Here is a 20,174-nt window from a genome sequence, read left to right as displayed (position 1 = left end):
TCAGTTTGGCAGAGAGTTTGCTGTCATCTCACCCGAGCTTGTCATCCCGAGTCTTGGTAAATTTGAGAGATGCATCTTTTAGGTGGAAAGTACTTCCGAGTTGTCCCGATGGTGAGTTGATTTGAGTTTGCTATCTCACCCGAGTTTTACGAGTGAGAAGAGAGAAATCTCTCTCAAACTCACCCAACTTTGCCTTTAGTAAATTTGCGAGATGCAAATCAAGCCTAAACAGGGCCGGTTATAGACTTTGTTGAGCTCAGGGCGAAAGTTTCCAACCCTCCCCCCCCCCAAAATAAATAAAGAACTAACTTTGTTTAGATGGCATTCCTCTGCGGAAAGGGGGTGTGTCCTTGCGGAACACCCCCAATTCATCACACTGTGGGGCGTGCTGGGCTTTCCCCAAGCTCTCCCCTTGTGGCGAATAATTCCCATGTGCAGTAATGCGCCTTACACAGTATGTCTTACACAGTAATGCCCTGTATAACACATTATGCCACATGCAGTAATGCACTGTATAACACATTATGCCACACGCAGTAATGCCCTTTATAACACATTATGCCACACGCAGTAATGCCCTTTATAACACATTATGCCACAAACAGTAATGGCCTGTATAACATATTATGCCACACGCAGTAATGCCCTAATACATTGTGCCACACACAGTAATTCCCTTTATAATACATTATTCCCAATTCAAATTACGCCACACTGTAGTCCCTTATTCATGTTATGACACAATGCCCAAATTAGTGCCCCTTATACACAAGGCCCACAGTAGTAGTGCCCCTAATACAATGCCCACAGTAGTAGTGCCCCTTACACAATGGCCCCGGCAGTGGTGCTCCCCATGCAGTGCCCTCATTAGTAGTGCCCGCAGTGGTAATGCCCCATTGATAATATCCACAGTGTTAATGCCCCCAGTAATAGTGCCCCCATTGGTAATGCCCCCTATAGTAGTGCCACCATTGGTAATGCCCCCAATAGTAGTGCCCACAGTAGCAATGCCCTCTATAGTAGTGCCCACAGTTGTAATGCCCACATTAGTAGTGCCCCCAGTAGTAATGCCCTCTATAGTAGTGCCTTCAGTAGTAATGCCCACTATAGTAATGCCCCCATTAGTAATGCCCCCTTTAGTAGTGCCCCCTATATTAATGCCCCCATTAGTAGTGTCCACTGTTGTGATGCCCCCAGTAGTAATGCCCCCCTATAGTCTTTCCCCCAGTAGTAATGCCCCCTATAGCCATGCCCCCAGTAGTAATGCCCCCCTATAGCCATGCCCCCAGTAGTAATGCCCCCTTTAGTAATCCCCCCTATAGCCATGCCGCCAGTGCTGGTGCTTCTGAAAAAAAAACCACAACACTTACCTTAAGCCCCTGCTCCTGCATCCACTGCCGTCCGGTACGATCGTGACTCCACCACGGATCTATGGGAGAGAAGTCATGACGTCCCTTCCATAGTGTTCTCTGCGGGAGCCAGAAGCCGGAGCTCAGGAGTGAGCTCCAGCTTTCGGCTGCCGCTGCAGGGAGGGGGCCGGGTGCCCGCTGATAACAAATATCAGCGGGCGCCCGGCAAATGGAGCCTCCCTGCGGCGGCTAGCAGGAGGGGGACCAGCGCTGTTTTTTTTTCTGGGATTTTTTTTTCTCTCCTGGGGACTCAGTGGCACCCTCTAGGGGCCGGCACTCAGGGCGACGGCCCTGTTAGTCCGCCCCTACAACCGCCACTGCCTAAACTCGCCAGAGATTGTCATCTCGACCAATCTCGAATCTTAGTAAATTTACCCCCTGACCTCAGTATTTTAAGCCTAGTATGTTTCCAACAGTGGTGGGGTTGGTCTCCGATAATAATTCCCTGCCATATTGGGTACATGCCTAACAGGAGGCTGCCACTAAAATTCCATCAAATCCTTAGACGGCAACAGGCAGTCTGTGCAGAGTGGCTTTTTGAAGTCTGGCTCGGTTCACTGGAGAACAATGGGCACCTGCTTTTCAGGCAATAGCTCAGTTAAGTCTCTGTCCAAACCCTCCATAAACCCCTAATTGCATGTTTGTTTGAGTTACTGATTCTGGGCTTCTTGTATATTCACATTTTTTCATCCTTAGAGCTGATCAAGACCTCCATTTCTAATTAAATGCATACTTATGGTTCCCTATCCAATTATAAAATCAATTGTGACAAATCTGAAATTTGAGATTTACATATGCTCCCTGGAAACCCCCACTCATTACAAGCAACCTACAACATTAAATATCTAGGCCAGTGGTTCCCAAACTGTGTGCCGTGGGCACCCTGGGGTGCATTGGGACATTTGCAGGGGTGCCTCAGGTTGGTGGTCCAGCACCAAATCAAATTATGGTCAATCTAATGTAAATATGTGGACAAACAGGAGCGCAAACCTGTCCACCACCACATAACTATACCTAAGGATGACAGGTAAGCACAATTTACTTCACTTTACTACATTTCTGAATTTCTCAATAACAAATTTTTGACTTAGGGGTGTCATGAAAACAATGCTGATACTCTAGGGCGCCGTGGTTCACTAAAGTTTGGGAACCACTGATCTAGGCATATATCTAACCAAATCATACTCTCAACTCAATGTTACCAATTTTCCAAGATTGCTGGCTTCGACACACTCGGACTTGTCTGCTTAAGACATACTGTTAATAACTTGGTTTGGCCACACCTCTGCAGTTAAAATGAGCATTCCACCTCCTTTATTATACCTCTAGCAGACATTTCCGATACATATAACCACAAACAGATGGAAGATCGTAATAATGAATAGGTCGACACCAGATGGTAGACATGGTCTACAGAGACAAAAAAGGGTCTACTGACAAATGGTTGACAGTGTAGAATGCCGACAGGGTTAAGGTCGACATGTTCAAATGGTCGACACACAAATGGTTGACACGTTTTTTAAAATGGTTTTTCAATATCTTTACGGTTAGCCTGCCAAAGTGACTGAGGGTCTGGGTGTCCATAGAGGCTGATACTCTGGCTGTATACTCTTCCTCTTGTCTACTTTGGTGTAATCCTCACAACCTCCCTGCAACTATCCACTTTCTTTCAACCCTTCACTTTGCTCTTTCAATTTAGGATTTCTGTACTCGCTTTTTCCACCATCTCCTGGTTCCTCTATGGAATAAACCAATTTTCCCCCCAGGAGTGGGCCATCGGACATTTAATTTCTGGATTCAACATAATATTCTCTTTCCTTTAGAACTTGCACCCTTACGCACATTCCCAGACTTTGCTAGTCTTCAATCTTGCTTTACCCTTCCACATAGTATTTATTTTTACCTATACTTGCAAATCCAATATATTCACCATTCACTTGTAACTCCTTGTTCTACTGCCCGTAGGTCTCCTATAGAATCACTATGTCTCCGTTCTCAATCATCTAAGGGTCTTATCTAGACTATTTATCAACTTCTACTTTCCTATAAACAACCCCTGAAAGAGATGCAGGACTTGGCTTGGGAATGGGACATTGGTGAGACTCTGGACCCCGAGGAGTGGTCCAAAATTAGAATGGTAATAGCAAATAGCTCTTTCGGTGCGCATCAAAGAAAATTAATTTAAGCTTTATAATCGATGGTATCTGGTCCCCACCTGACCTAGCTCCATTTATCCTACCGCTTCGTGAGTTATGCGCTTGTGTGGCCAGCAAGGTACCCTGTAGCACATTTCGTGGTCCTATTTAAAAAGGAATGGGGGAGAAATGGAGGCTGCGCTGTCAGTACCGTGTAGATGTGATGTTAAAATGTGTGTCTATGAGGATGCAGCTAATAAAAATCAGAGGTCATCTGAAGAGAGAACAAACAATAAATAAAATACAAAAATTAGCGCAATCCAGTAATAGTGTAAATGTGTAATAAGTATTAGATAAATAAGGTGGCAGATGAAAATAAATATTGAAACAATTTAATGTCTAAAAAATAACATGTGAAATAACAGAATTCAAGCTGTTATGTATATAAAAATGGCAATATATTGGATAAAGAGTCCCAAAAAAAGTTAGATAAGTAAGGTTCAATAAAGCCATATATAATATGGTATGCACATGACTCTGTTAATTGTTCTAATAGCACACTGTAATATTATGATGTTAAGACCTAACCTGCAGGTAGGTAGATGCCGCAAATGGTGTCCAATTAGTTGCTGTAATCTTGGTACAGGTGGTATCCCCCTATTTGCTTGGAAAATATGTGCAACTTGGTGCGATCCTGTGCGGGGTCCAAATGGGATGGATATATAGGTTATTTTCTGCACTCCAATTCTTTGGGGGTAGGATTCACTATGCAGTGGTTTGTCAAAACCACCACTCATCTGCTTTGACAGATAGTTTTAAAACAATAGGAATGATTGCCTGGTTTAGCGCACATTCCTTGCACTGTTTTAAAACTATCGGCGGCTTTGATAAACTGCAGCATAGTAAATAAACCCCTTTGTTTCTATGTTTTATTTACTTTGAGTTGTACACTGCAAATAGTGTTCACATAGGGGCTGATTCTAATCACGTGGATCTCTCTTCATGGAGAGTTTTTGCGTACAGCACATGCGCAGAAGAGACTGCACGTTTTTGCATATATCTGTCCTATTTTGAGTCAGATGCAACTTGGCCGGATCTGGCGTCCATCAAATAGGGCATTTTAGGCCATTATTATTGTCCTTTATTGATATGGTGCTACTAGTGTACTGCAGTGCCTTACAAAGTACATAAACAAATAAGTGAACAAGAAACCAGTGACATACAGTACAATACAATGCAGGACAAGGACATGGTTTATACACATTGCTGTATTAGCGATCATACAACTCAACAAGCAGCAAGACGTAAGCAAACAAGTGTTAGGTGCCCTTATGGGGAGCAAGGAGTAGATAAAAGTATAAGAAGCACATGAGGGTAGAGGGCCCTGCTCATGAGAGCATACATTCTAAAGGGGAGAAGCAGACAAACAGGCGTGACACAGATGGGGTAGACAGGGAAGAAGGAGCATGTAGTAGCGGGTAAGGATGAGAGCTGGAAGGACATGAACTCAGTGTGGTAAATAGATTACACCGTACCAACCTCACTTGTGGGAGTCATGGGAGCATTGTGGGTGTAATCAAAATCTCTATGTGATTCGTGCGTATTCTTCATGGTTTTTCAAAAGTGCGACCTCAGCAGGATTCGAACCCTTGGGAATGAGCATAGTAATCATCGGCGATACCACTAGGCTATGTAAGCCACAGAGGCAGGTGCTCTTCACCTGCAGTTACATGGTGATGTCAATGATTGGCAAGATGTTTTTTTTACTGCGTGCCTCTTCCAAGCACAGACAGCTGAATGCAAATATTTTTTTTGTAAGTTCACATTTTGAATGCAGGCGCTGAGGACTTTATACAGCGATCGGGGGTCCCGGCATTATGTGAGCGCACTGCAGAAAATTAGGCTCAGCGGTGTAATCATTGGCGATACCACTAGTTTCCATTAGTGGAGCAATCACCACCCATCGGTGAAGCTATGTAATTGCATGCTGTGGATTTTCTTGCGCCTTAGTACGCCTTATCGTGCCAACCTGCGCTATTTTTATGGTGCGACTAGGCTGCCTGTATGGCGTGATTGCAGCAACGATGAGCATTGCTACATCTGTATGTGGAAAGGCAGCCTGTTTCTGATGGATGTCTTGCACATAGCATGGGGCTGGTACACGTGCTCATGATGCAGTGATAGAAGTGCTAATGGTACTAATGACGACGGTTGTGATGCCCAGCGTAAAATCAATGGGCGGCACAGGTTTCTGCTTACACATTTGCATCTTTCCATTATTTGATCAAATACTCAGATTAGCATAAGTAATAAAACAAACCACAGCTACTCTGCGTGCGACTAAGGCATTAGCTCCATTATGTGGATGGATATTCCTCTGAATGAACACAGTACTTAATGTACAGATTTTGAGGCTTGGTATTCCAAACAACATGGACATTTTAACTATATGTATGTATGTTCTATATTTATCTCCTACTAATATAAAACTTGGCATGCCATCTTCATTTATTTTGGCAATGTTCAAACCTGTATAGTTTGTTTGTTATTCAATCAAAATGAACCTAATACTTGGTTTTATTTTTCAATATGGCTCCTGCTGTTTGTTTTCAGATCCGGTTCAATCAAGCGCTGCATATGTGCCAGGATACAGAAGGAAACATGTCCTTTGGTACGTTGCCCTGTCTGGGTGGTGCAGCCATGGAGACCATAACTCTTGCAAGTGCCGCAGCTAACCATATTCATTTTGGGCACCCAACAGGCATTCCTAGCTTCCTGGCTGCATTAGAAGCAATGCCTGCCACGCATTGTATATCCAGGAGACATACACAACAAAAAAACGTCATTTGGAACGGGTCCCAATCTATACGAGCATTGGCAACTGCCAATGAGCCAAGTTCCTTTACCAATCAAGTGAAAAGTGGAACCCACATAAAACTTTCTAGTGCCAAAACCAAGATGGAGCAGAGTAAGTACTGTATGTGACAACGGTTTACCCCCTTAAACTCATGCTAATAGAGCTCAGTGCAGAATATTTTTTTGCCCATTTATATTTCTACAGAAATAAGTTAAAATAAACACTGTTGGTAAATAGGGTATTTTGCTTTTTAGGAAAGCCTTATTTGTTTCTACAAATAATTATAATTTATCTCACACAGAGAGATGTATAATATGGTGATAAGTGTTAATTGCCCTTGTCCAGTGCAATTTGACACTTAGGGGTATATTTACTAAGTGCAGATTTTTAGAAGTGATGTTGCCCATAGCAACCAATCAGATTCTAGCTATTATCTCCTAGAAGGTGCTAGATAAGTGTTAAGTAGAATCAGATTGGTTGCTATTATCAACATGGTCATCATCTCCACTTCTAAAAACCCGCACTTTAGTAAATATACCCCCTAAAGCGAACATCCACATGTATTCCACGGTCTATAAGTACATATACAGAATTGACCGGCAGGCTCAGAATACTTTTGTAGCTTATAATTTTTTAACATATTGGCAGGATTACCTGCTGATGTGTACCGTTTTCAGCAGTACCTGAGTGTGAACAGTGGCGGCACCCGCATGTGCATGAGATCTTGTGGGTTTTGCGAGATTTCATGTCTGCGCATTTGGGCCGGCCAGGAGGCATGAGGAAGTGCATCAACACTAGGCTGATGCGCTATGGGACTTGCCGTGATCGCTGAAGGGGGGAGGCATTAGGGAAACGATATATGACCTAATAATACATCCCCCCCCAAAGTTACCTTCTGGTGACGTTCCTTGCATGCAGGTGTGTAGCAAGGGCTGAGCTCACGCTTCATATGCAAGAGCCTGTTGGGGGCACCCAGGGGTGTAGTGTGGCGCTGATGGTAGTGGAGGGCACTGTCTGGTGCCTATAGTAGTGGAGGGCACTCACGGGGCGTCCGTATCCTTTTCAGGCTGCAGCTGTCAGGTCACGGTTATGTTGGCATCTTCTAATGACGCCGTGTGATGCTGCCTTCCACAGTGAGCCGAGGAGGCAGAGCTGGGATGGGAGGAGCAGTTGCTCAGACATTGTCGAAACTCTCGGATGGATAGTAGATCCTAGTCCATACTTTGGGATTGGCGAGACCCAGTACTGAGGTGCGGAGTCTAATATGTTAACGATGTTCACCAGGAACCCCCACAAGGAGGTTTGGACTTAGCTGCATCTGATACGCAGGCCGTGGCCCTCAGCCTGGGCTCCCTAGTACAGTTGCTGGTATACCCTGGCATGGAGCGGTGTACAATGAAGGAGTAAAAATGTAGTTGACAAGCCAGGTCAGAATCAGATGGACTAAACGGTACCAGGGATCAGACAATTTCAGAGTCAGGAACAAGGCCATAGTCAAAACCGGAATGGCAAGTGAAGTACCAGGGATAAGACGGAATCAGGTCACTGACAAGCCAGGGGTCAGTAACGAGTCACAGGGATCACTAAAGACACAAACGCTGGAGTATAGTATGGGAGCCTATACTTTGCTACAGGAGTGTACCCAGAGTCTCCCTTATATAGGAGAAGGCTGAATTTAGCGCCTCCTGTGACGTCACTAGGGGATGTGCTTGGACCTTTAAATCTCTCTGCAGGTCAGCACGCGCACCCATAGGGGGAGCCGCGCCCGCCTGCACTCTGTTACATGTGCTGCTGTGGCTCTCTATCTGATTGGCTCTCAGTCGCTTCCTAGCTACCTGGACTCTGGCTGCTACGTGCAGCTACTCACCTGTTGGAATGTCTCATTACCTGACTGTTCTATCTCCGCCTCCCTGCGCTGATTGGATCTCCTTCCTTTTTTACCTCTGCTGGTTCTATGCTCTGGAGTCGGCCATAGCGTTTGTTTGTGACTTCCGGTTCTAGTGAGAAGTTCATCCTCCTGTGTGTTCCAGCTCATTGTGTCCCAGCATCTGTGTACTCCCTGCAAGTTACATCTAGCAATGGCTGTCGCTTCCCAGTGTCAGTGTGGTTTCTCTGCAAGTAACATCAGAGCAGTGCCTGCCACTCTTCAGCGTCTGTGTGGATTCTCTGCAAGTTACATCAGAGCAGTACATGCCACATCTCATCGTCTGTGGGCATTTCCTGCAAGTACATCTTAGCAGTGCCAAATTTGCACTTCAGTACTGTGTGAACCTTTTGTGTATTCATTCCAGCAGTCTCAGCAGCTCCTCTGTGTCTGTGTGGCCAATCAGCTAAATTACACCCAGCTGTCTGCACTGCAATTCAGTGTTTATGTGCACTATCTGCAATTTACAATTCCTCAGTTCAGTAGCAATTCGTTGTCTGCATGTTCAAACAGCAACTAATATTTACAGCAGTTTCTGATATAGCATACCAGCTCTCAAGGCTGCAACTTGCCAAGTGCATACCAGCTCTCAAGGCTGCAACTTGCCAAGTGCATACCAGCTCTCAAGGCTGCAACTAGCCAAGTGCATACCAGCTCTCAAGGCTGCAACTAACCAAGTGCATACGAACTCCCAAGGCTGCAACTAGCCAAGTGCATACCAGCTCTCAAGGCTGCAACTAACCAAGTGCATACGAACTCCCAAGGCTGCAACTAGCCAAGTGCATACCAGCTCTCAAAGCTGCAATTTTCCAAGTGCATATCAGCTCTCAAGGCTACAACTAGCCAAGTGCATACCAGCTCTGAAGGCTGCAACTAGCCAAGTGCATACCAGCTCTCAATGCTGCAACTTGCCAAGTGCATACCAGCTCTCAAGGCTGCAAGTAGCCAAGTGCATACCCTTTGGGGTGCGCTGGGCAGAACTTTGACCCGGGGAGCCTGTTCTGGGCCTTCCACTGGATGGATTTGAATGAAAACTTCACAGAGGGGTGGCAATTGGTCTGGGATGCCTAATGTAGTGGTTGGGGATCTCAAGGTGGAGTGTGCCAGGGAGAACTTTGACCCAGGGAGCCCGTTCTGGGCCTTGCACTGAATGGATTTCGACAACATCACATCAGAACTTAATAACTTGAAGATTAAAAACCCGGGCAACACTGGGTACTTCAGCTATCTTATATATAAAATTCATTGGTCTGTTTGATCTTCTGTTGGCGTATGCTGGACAGAACTTTGACCCAGGGACGCTTGGCAGAACATTGACCCAGAAATCCTGTTCTGGGCCTTACACTGACCGTTTTGGACGACATCACATAATAAAATTGAATAACTTGAAGATTTAAACCCGGGCAACGCCGGGTACTACAGCTTGTTACTTATATATGTTGAGTGATTAAATCACTACCAGGCTCAGACTGGGCTGCCGGGGATTCGGGTAATTCCACAGTGGGCCCCAGTGCATTGTTTTTTTCTGGGGGATGCTGTGTTTTAATATTGTCTATGGTGGTGTATTAATGTTGTATGTGTGTGTTGGGGTGGGGTGTATTAATATTGCGTGTGAAAGGGTGTATTCATATTTGTGTTATATGTGGGTTACTGATGTCCTCTGTATTATATCACGTCCACTGCGACACTCTGTATCATATTGTGAGCACTGCAACACTCTGCATTATATGGTGGGCACTGCGGCACTCTATATTACGCATATTGCGGGAGCTGCGGCTGTCTCTTCATTACATGGTGGGCACTGCAGCACTCTGCATTATATGGTAGGCACTGCAGCACTCTTTATTACGTATATGGTGAGCACTGCAACACTGCCTTATTTGGTGGGCATTGCGACACTCTGCATTATATGATGGGCACTGCGACAGTCTCTGCATTATATGGTGGGCACAGTGACACTCTATATTACGTATATGGCGGGCACTGCGGCAGTCTCTGCACTATATGGTAGGCACTACACCACTCTGTAATATGGTGGGCACTGCGGCACTCTTTATTACGTATATGGTGAGCACTGCAACACTGCCTTATATGGTGGGTATTGTGACACTCTCTGCATTATATGGTGGACACTGCAGCACTCTGCATTATATGGTGGGCACTGTGGCACTCTATTACATGGCAGGCACTGTGACACTCTCTGCATTATATGGTGGGCACTGCGGCACTCTTTGCATTTTTTGGTGGGCACTGCAACACTTTATTATATATATGGTGGGTACTGCACCACTCTGCATTATATGGTGGGCACTGCGGCACTCTCTGCATTATTTGGTGGGCACTTCGGTACTCTTTATTACAGGGGTGGCCAACCAGTCCAAGGCAAAGAGCCAAAAATTATATGTAGTCAATCGAAAGACCCGATAGCAATGCCCTCTGTAGTTGTGCCCATTAATCAGTGCCCCCAGTAGTTGTGGCCCTTATGCAATGCCCCCCTGTAGCTGTGCCCATTATGCAATGCCCCCAGTAGTTGTGCCTTCTGCAATGACCCCTGTAGCTGTGCCCCTTCTGCAATGCCCCCTATAGCTGTGCTCATTAAGCAATGCCCCCAGTAGTTGTGGCCCTTATGCAATGCCCCTGTAGCTGTGCCAATTATGCAATGCCCCATTAATTGTGGCCCTTATGCAATGCCCCCTGTACTGTGCCCATTGTGCAATGCCCCCCAGTAGTTGCCCCTTCTGCAATCCTCCCTGTAGCTGTGCCCAATAAGCATTGCCCCCCAATAGTTATGCCCCTTCTGCCCTGTCCCCTGTAGTAGTGCCCATTAAGCAATGCCCCCTGTAGCAGTTCCCCTCCTGCAATGCTCCCTGTAGTCATGCCCCCAGCACTAGCCCCCCCCATGAAGAAACTTACCTTTGTGCTGGCACCGCTCCACGACGTCAGGGCTCCCGAGTCCCGCCGCGCCATCGCTGCTGCTTCTACTTCTGCCGCCTGCTGGATCTAACTGGATCCAGCAGACACGCAGGCTACTCACATAATGACGTCACCCGCGCACTGCATTACTGGGAACACTGGCCTCTGAAGCGATCAGAGGCTTCTTTAGCCTCTGATGGCTTTAGAGACCAGTGTTCCCAGTAACAATGGGGTTCTGTCGAGCCGCGAGCCGCATTAGAAGCTCAGAAGAGCCTCATGCAGCTCGAGAGCCGCGGGTTGGCCACCGCTGCTTTATTATGTATATGGTGGGTATTATGACACTCCCTGCATTATATGATGGGCACTGCGGCACTCTATATTACATATATGGCAGGCACTGCAACACTCTTTGCATTATATAGTGAGTAATGAGACAACTCTTTGCATTATATGGTGGGCACTACGGCACAAAGTGCAGCAGGCACTGACACCTTAATGTAACGGGCTAACAATGGGTTTTTCCCTCACTGTTTATACATTGCACTCTCTGTATTACATGGCAGTCACTGCGGCACTCTGCATTATATGATGGTCACTGAGACACTCTGCAGTATATGGTGAGCACTGTAAAATTCTCTGCATTATATATTGGTTTGTGACACTCTGCATTATATGTTGGGCACTGTGGCACTCTGCATTATATGGTGGGCACTGCAATGCTCTCTGCATTATATGGTGGGCACTGCAATGCTCTCTGCATTATATGGTGGGCATTGCAATGCTCTCTGCATTATATGGTGGGCACTGCGATGCTCTATATTACGTATAAGGTGGGTACTGCGACACTGCATTATATGGTGGGCATTACGAAACTCTGCACTATATGGTGGGCACTACGATACTCTGCATTATTTGGTTGGCACTGTGACACTCTATATTACGTATATGGCGGGCACTGCGGCACACTGCATTATATGCTGGGCACTGTGACACTCTATATTACGTATTGGATGGGCACTGCAACAGTCACTGCATTATATAGTGAGAATTGCGACAACTGTCTGCATTATATGGTGGGCACTGTGGCACAAAGTGCAGCAGGCGCTGGCACCTTCATATAACGGGACTAACAATGGTTTTTTCCCTCAACATACTGTACATACATTTCAGACTTTACAATGCTAATAGCTGTATCCAAAGTAGCATCAGATACATAGTTATTATTGTTATTTTGGCTCTGGACCTGTGCATATTTCTAAATTTTACTTATGCTCCTCTGCTAGCTAACCACACCCCTGGCTGGCCACACCCCTTTAGCTTTGCACCGCCTCCCTTCAGTGGGGCCCTACCATTGCATTCCCCCTGTGGGCCCTACATGTCCCAGTCCGACACTGATCACTACTCAACTAGTGTGAGGGTATATTTTATAGGAGTTTCTATATAAAGTCACAGCTTTGTATCAAATAATTACTTTATATTTATTATCAATGCATTACTGTTAGAATCAATGATACCCAGTTTCAAGGCTATCATACTTTCAACTAATGTGGTTCAGTATTCATATTTTTATTTTAATTAAAAGAGAAAGTTCATCTTTTTAGTTTTATACATTTGTAATCCCCATTCCGTTATATTTGTAGCTTTATAAATTGGTTTATATCCATGTTGGAAAATACTTTGGGGCTTAACTTGTTAAAAGGCAAAAGCTATTGCCAGGGCTTGATAAGCTGTAAGTTTTGTATTATTGCAGTGGTTCCCAAACTGTGCGCCGTGGCACCCTGGGGTGCCTTGGGACACTTGCAGGGGTGCCTCAAGTTGGTTGTCCAGCACCAAATCAAATTATTTATGGTTAATGTAATGTAAATATGTGGACAAACAGAAGCACAACCCTGTCCACCACCACATAACTGACCCTAAGGGTGACAGGTAAGCACAATTTACTTCACTTTACAAATAGTTTTTCTACATTTCTCAATAACAAACTTTTGGCTTAGGGGTGCCATGAAAACAATGCTGATACTCTAGTGTGCCGCTATTTAAAAAAGTTTGGGAACCACTGTATTATTGTATTGCATTACTTTATGAGTTTGTAGCACATGTGCAGTTTGTACATTGGAAAGTCTAGCCATTTGTATGGTTATCTATTTAGTAAATTAGTAATGTACAAAATGTATTTTATTTTGAACCAAAATAAATGTTTCACCCAAGACAATAATTTTTGTCCAAAATAGGTTAAAATAAATAACCCAAACTTTTCCCTTTCAGAAAGTCCATCTAACAAGAAGCCAAACAGCTTTAGTAGAGCTGGATCCCTAAATAACTTTCCTCCTAATGGAAAACGTTCCAGTGCACCTTCAACTGGTTGCCTTCTGCCTGCTGTTGGGGGGACCTCAACTGCTGATCGACCATTAGTCATTTCATCATGTTCAGCTACTATTGCACAGCGCACAAACCATTCAAGGCAAAACCCTATGGGTGTCTTCAACTTGAATATAAACTGGTAAAAGATCTTTTATATCAAGAACAAAAATCAAACATTTTCCAAACATTGTGGCCAGTGCCAAATTTACTCATAAGAGGCACTGTTTCCGTTTTCTGTCCACAGTCACCGTTTATACATATTTTTTATAATGTTTGAAGCTGGAGTACGCCAACATCTCTAGTTAACAAAATATGTAATGGATGGGTGGATCAGAGCTTAGGTAGATCTGGGAGAGGCTTATTTTGTTACAAGTATTTATTTTAAAATTTTGGAAAGTATGTTTGGAACGTGTGAGTTTCACGTTAAAACAGGGCATTCATTATGCAATTATCGGTCCAATCCCTTGATTATTGGCAGATCGGGCTGATAATTGCATAGTTTATGGCTATGACTGATCAGCAGTGATTGGCGGGTCAGACATGAAAAATCTTCCAACATGCCCCACTGATCCGATCATCGGTCGGCCGCAACTGGCAGTGTATACGCTGCTGCGGCCAACCGCCCAACATTTCCCCTGTTCCTTCACGGGGAAATGTTTCCTTCCCAGGGAAGAAACCCAGCTATCGTGTGGCCATACACTGTGACATATATCGTGGCCATATCCTGTGATATCTGCTGGGTGTCAGGCTGCCACTACAAAATGCCTATCAGTCTGAAAGACAATTTAATTGACAATGTATGCCCAGCATAAGGGGCAGATTTTCAATTGGGAGCTAAGCTAAAAAAACAAATAACTTTGTATGTGGAACAAACCATGTTGCAATGCATGAGGTGCAAATATTATTTTTTTTTGCACGCAGTGTAAATACTGGTTGCTTTTTTAAACTAAGCTAAAATTTAGATTTGAGTTTGGATAGGCCCCTCTCAAATTTCTTATCGCCACTATTTGAGCAATAAGAAATGTACATTCACCCAAACAGAGCTGTAAGGAGGGCGATGCGGGAGGTGCCTCCGCACAGGGCGGAATCCTCCAAGTTCACCGGCTGCAAACTGCCCGGCTCCGGAGAGAGCCGGGCAGTTTGCGGCATAAAGAGACCTGCACTGCTGCTCGCAGGGCAACTCCGATGAAGATCCCTGCCCTCCACCCACCCCCTGATGGTAATGGAATGCGCTCAAGGTGCGGGGGAGGGGCGGTCATTGCAGTACAGGGCGCACTACCGCCCTGATACGGCACTGCACCCAAATGTACTAAAATTACATGCAGGGACAGAGGCTCAGAAAGGAGCCAGTACCTACCATGTGTAAAGAAGTGAAATTATCACAAAAGCTACCATTTCACTTCTATATCTTGAGCCGAGGCACAGAGTCTGCTGACCATGCATGTGCGGCAGCCATTGCCAGGGAGGGTCCCGATAATTTTTATGAACTAGTAGCTCATAGGCTACTATACGAAAACGCCATCTGGCAATGGCATTACCTATCATGACCAAATTCCAGAATGCTTGGTAAATCTGGCAGCTTCACAGCCCCCATAGAAACCTATGGGTGCTGCGGCTGCCAGTGGCGGATCCAGGGGGGGCGATAAGGGCGATCGCCCCCCGTACAGAAAGTGCAGCTGCGCAAGCCTGCAGCGCTAGTGATGACAAATACATCGCTGCTGCCGGCGATTCTACTCTGTTGCTGGGCTGCCAGCCCAGCGTAGTGTCTTGCGTGCCCCCCTCCCCTATCTCCTCCCCAGTGGCATCACAGTTCATTCACCGTGGCCGGCGTCCAGAGCCACACACAGGCACAGAGCATCTCTCTGTGCCTGTGTGTCGCTCTGGATGCCAGTCGCAGTGACGTCATCACGCACTCGGCACACCGGCTCCGCTTGTGTTTCAGGGAGGGAGAACAAAGAAGGAGGTGCACGTCCGGACTCCCCAAGTGAAAGCCAGCCTGGACATCGTGAAGAGAGCTAAGTAGTAATGCGCATGGGAGGGGGCACAGCATAAGGGGCATTACTAGGGGTACTGTATAGGGGGCACAGTATAAGGGCACTAGTGGGGGCATAGCATAAGAGGCACTACTGTCTGGAGGCACTGCATAAGGGGAGCTCCTCAGGTTATTGAATAAGGTGCACTACCCAGGGCACTGCATAAGAACACTACTGGGGTACTGTATTAAGGGCACTACTGGGGAGACTATATATAAGGGCACTACTGGGGGCAAGCATAAGGGACACTGCATAAGGGGAGCTCCTGAGGGTATTGTATAAGGGGCACTGCATAAGAGCACTACTGGGGGCACTGTATAAGGGGCACTACTGGGGACACTGTATATACAGTCAGGTGCATAAATATTGGGACATTGATAGAATTTTCATATTTTGGCCTCTATTCTCCACCACAATAGCTGTGAAATGAAACAAACAAGATGTGCTATAACTGCAGACTTTCAGATTTAATTTGAGGGTAATTACATCCAAATCAGGTGAACGGTGTAGGAATTACAACAGTTTCAATATGTGCCTCCCACTTTTTAAGGGGCCAAAAGTAATGGGACTATCAACTCAAAAGCTATTTCATGGACAGGTGTGGGCTATTCCCTCGTTATTTCATTATCAATTAAGCAGGTAAAAGGTCTGGAGTTGATTCTAGGTGTGACATTTGCATTTGGAATCAGTTGCTGTCGACTCTCAATATGAAATCCAAAGAGCTGTCACTATCAGTGAAGCAAGCCATCATTAGGCTGAAAAATAAAAACAAACCCATCAGAGAGATAGCAAAAACATTAGTTGTGGCCAAATCAACTGTTTGGAACATTCTTAAATAGAAAGAACGCACCGGAGAGCTCAGCAACACCAAAAGACCCGGAAGACCACGGAAAACAACTGAGGTGGATGACAGAAGAATTATTTCCCTGGATGAAGAAAAACCCCTTCACAACAGTTGGCCAAATCAAGAACACTCTCCAGGAGGTAGGTGTATATGTGTCAAAGTCAACAATCAAGAGAAGACTTCACAAGACTGAATATAGAGGGTTCACCACAAGATGTAGACCATTGGTGAGCCACAAAAACAGGAAGACCAGATTAGAGTTTGCCAAACAACATCTAAAAAAGCCATTACAGTTCTGGAACAACATCCTATGGACAGATGAGACAAAGATCAACTTGTACCAGAGCGATGGGAAGAGAAGAGTATAGAGAAGGAAAGGAACTGCTCATGATCCAAAACATACCACCTCATCAGTGAAGCATGGTGGTGGTAGTATCATGGTGTGGGCATGTATGGCTGCCAATGGAACTGGTTCCCATGTATTTATTGATGATGTGACTGCTGACAAAAGCAGCAGAATGAATTCTGAAGTGTTTTGGGCAATATTATATGCTCATATTCAGTCAAATGCTTCAGAACTCATTGGACGGCGCTTCACAGTGCAGATGGACAATGACCCGAAGCATACTGCAAAAGCAACCAAAGAGTTTTTTAAGGCTAAAAAGTGGAATGTTATGCAATGGCCAAGTCAGTCCCCTGACCTGAATCCGATCGAGCATGCATTTCACTTGATGAAGACAAAACTGAAAGGAAAATGCCCCAAGAACAAGCAGGAACTGAAGACATTTGCAGTAGAAGCCTGGCAGAGCATCACCATGGATGAAACCCAGCGTCTGGTGATGTCTATGCATTCCAGACTTCAGGCTGTAATTGCCTGCAAAGGATTTGCAACAAAGTATTAAAAAGTGAAAGTTAGATTTAGGATTGTTTAGTTTGTCCCATTACTTTTGGCCCCTTAAAAAGTGTGAGGCACATATAGAAACCGTTGTAATTCCTACACCGTTCACCTGATTTGGATGTAATTACCCTCAAATTAAATCTGAAAGTCTGCAGTTAAAGCACATCTTGTTTGTTTCATTTCAAAGCCATTGTGGTGGTGAATAGAGGCCAAAATATGAAAATTCTGTCAATGTCCCAATATTTATTCACCTGACTGTATAAGAGCACTACTGGGAGCAGAGCATAAGGGGAGCTCCTGGGGGTACTGTATAAGGGGCACTACTGGGGACACTGTATATATGGGCACTACTGGGGGCACAGCATAAGGGACACTGCATAAGGGGAGCTCCTGGTGGTATTGTATAAGGGGCACTGCATAAGAGCACTATTGGGGGTACTATTTAAGGGGCACTACTTGGGACACTATACGGGCACTGCATAAGGGGCACTACTGGAGGTACTGTACAGGGGCGTCGAGAGGGGGGGGAGCGGGTACAGATTACCGGGGCCCGGGTCCGTCGCCGCTCCCCCTCCCTCCCACACAGCAGCCCAGCACACAGCATGTGCTGAGCTGCAGTGGAGACTGCTCGTGGCTGCTGAGCAACAGCCACAGCAGTCTCCTATGCCTGTGGGGGGGAGCGATCACACTGATTGCACCCCCCCTGGCTTTGAGCAGGGCTGAGAGGGGCCCAGAGCGCCCCCCTCCCCAGCGCGCCTGCAAATATTTTTTTCTTCAGGAAGGGGGCGTGGACACACCTCCCGCAGTTAGGACACGCCCCCTATTACCCGGGCCCGCCACGGCTCTCAGCGGGCCTGCTACTGTATAAGGGACAACTACTGTTAATGAATATTCTGTTTGTTTTATTTTTTCAAACTTTGTAAAAAATGGGAGGGGCAGAGCTGTAAGTGGGAGGAGTAATGAATGGAGACGGGTGGAGTCAGTGATAATTCTTAAACCGCTCCCCCTAAAAGTAAAGTCTGGATCCGCCACTGGCGGCTGCTGTTGGAAATGGAAGGACCACAGCAGATATATCGGAGATATTTGCTGCTGTCACTCCATGGTAATATTTGCAGTGTTTTCTGAGAATATCCTGGAAATACGTATATTTATATATAGGCCCCTATATCTCTATGCACCTTTTAATTCTGCACCACCTGAAGTGCAACATGGTTTTGCCAAGTTACTTGCTTGTTTTTCCTTTGCTCCCAACTCAGATCAGCCCCTAAGGGAGGATCAATTCTCAGTGATGTGCCGCTCAGATATTCAGCTGTGCCCACCATGGTAGCATAAAGTGCTCCAACATCGCTAAATTTCCTCTGCAACTATATGGGATGCCAGGGGAAATTAGCGATGTTACAGGCCACAATGTGTCTTCACCTGGCCGCTCCGGAAGCACTTCGCAGCCATTGCTTTGGATTGTAAAGATTTTTTGTATCTTCAATTTACTAATCTATGAACCATTACAAATTGACATTGTATTATTTAATTTTTAAGCCGGGTACACACAGAACGATAAGTTCCATGAGCGATATATCGTTCAGTGTTGCCCTCTCACCTGCCGAGCTCAATGTCGTTCCCGACATTGAGCATACACACTGAACGATATTATTCTGTGACGCATTGTTAACGATGTCTTGCATACACACAGAGCGATATTGAACGGTATGAACGATAACGATATCGTTTATATCATTCACAATATCATTCCAGGTGTATGCAGCTTTTGGCTCATTGTTTACCATACATACTGTATGTACTAGAAAGACAAATAGAAATGTTGTGATACATTTTGCTTTTCTTCTAGGAGATGGACTTGAGCACAGACCAGCACAATTACACAGATACCTCCAACAACGCTGATATGGGACTAATTCTTTGACCCACAGGAAAAACAATACCTTAAGCCAGAGATCTTTGAACAGCAAATAAATACATTAAATATATGAGGAAAAAAAAGAAACTGACCAATTTCCTCTGCCTTAGTAGCAGAAAACTACTTGAATATTAGATGTATATATAATAAGCATGTTACACAATTTTCTCATAGCCAAATTGATTTCACACACAGTCACCAACAGGATAAATTCTATAAGGGAAGTATTAAAAGAAGGTATATTATGCAAAGACTGCATTAAGTATTATCACTGTCCATTAGTTAAAGGTGTTTGAGGTTATAGCCAATGTTTCTGTCACTGTGAATCCTTTTAAATATCACTATTGTAAACTGAGAGTATTAAGTCAATAAAAGTTGATAATTACAGCCATGGAAACGGTTTGATTAATGTAACATGGTATTGCTGTTTGTTAAAACCTTACATAACATGTCCTAACTTGATCTTTCACAATTGGGATCACTGTGTACTGTTTGGGCTGCAGTTCTTATATGGGATGTTTATGGTTTTTGGATTAAATCCAATTATTTCTACAGTGCATTTTTAGTGCAAAGATATTTTATTAGCATTACGTTAAATGAGATAACGGGATGGGTACGGGATGCCGGCGGTCAGAATCCCTACTCTGGCATCCAGACAGGGTTAGAATACTGACACTTTGTCAGTCAGTATACTAACCCTCCCCCTACCCTAACCCTCCCCCGTGCCTAAACCTAACTTCACCATTTACGCACTCTAAACCTACCCTCCCACTAGTGCCTAACCCTAACCCTCCCCCTAATCCTGGTGCTTACCTTCGGGTTCCAGCAGTCAAAATGCCCGCACCGGGTTTCTGACAGGTGTCGGGAATCCGGCACCAGCATTCT

The 20,174-nt window shown here is 45.1% G+C and overlaps 1 protein-coding gene across 4 annotated transcripts in view; it reads left to right on the top strand.

Moving 5' to 3' along the window:
- Positions 1–19,610, top strand: part of TTLL13 (tubulin tyrosine ligase like 13) — a 57,020-nt gene extending 37,410 nt beyond the window's left edge. For 3 of the 4 annotated variants that reach the window (XM_088472929.1, XM_088472930.1, XM_088472928.1), the window contains exons 14-16: positions 6,158–6,512; positions 13,504–13,738; positions 19,221–19,610. In XM_088472929.1, coding sequence (XP_088329055.1) covers positions 6,158–6,512; positions 13,504–13,738; positions 19,221–19,233 — 603 coding nt within the window. In that variant the 3' untranslated portion in view covers positions 19,234–19,610. The remainder of the gene's footprint in view (positions 1–6,157; positions 6,513–13,503; positions 13,739–19,220) is intronic. The other variant, XM_088472931.1, reaches the window with a different exon arrangement.
- Positions 19,611–20,174: the final 564 nt, after the last annotated feature.

The sequence above is a fragment of the Taudactylus pleione genome, unplaced genomic scaffold (genome assembly GCF_031769625.1).
Source record: "Taudactylus pleione unplaced genomic scaffold, aTauple2 ptg000129l, whole genome shotgun sequence".
Lineage (NCBI taxonomy): Eukaryota > Metazoa > Chordata > Amphibia > Anura > Myobatrachidae > Taudactylus > Taudactylus pleione.
Note: the sequence above shows the minus strand (reverse complement) of the source record. Positions and strands in the feature narration are given on the sequence as shown.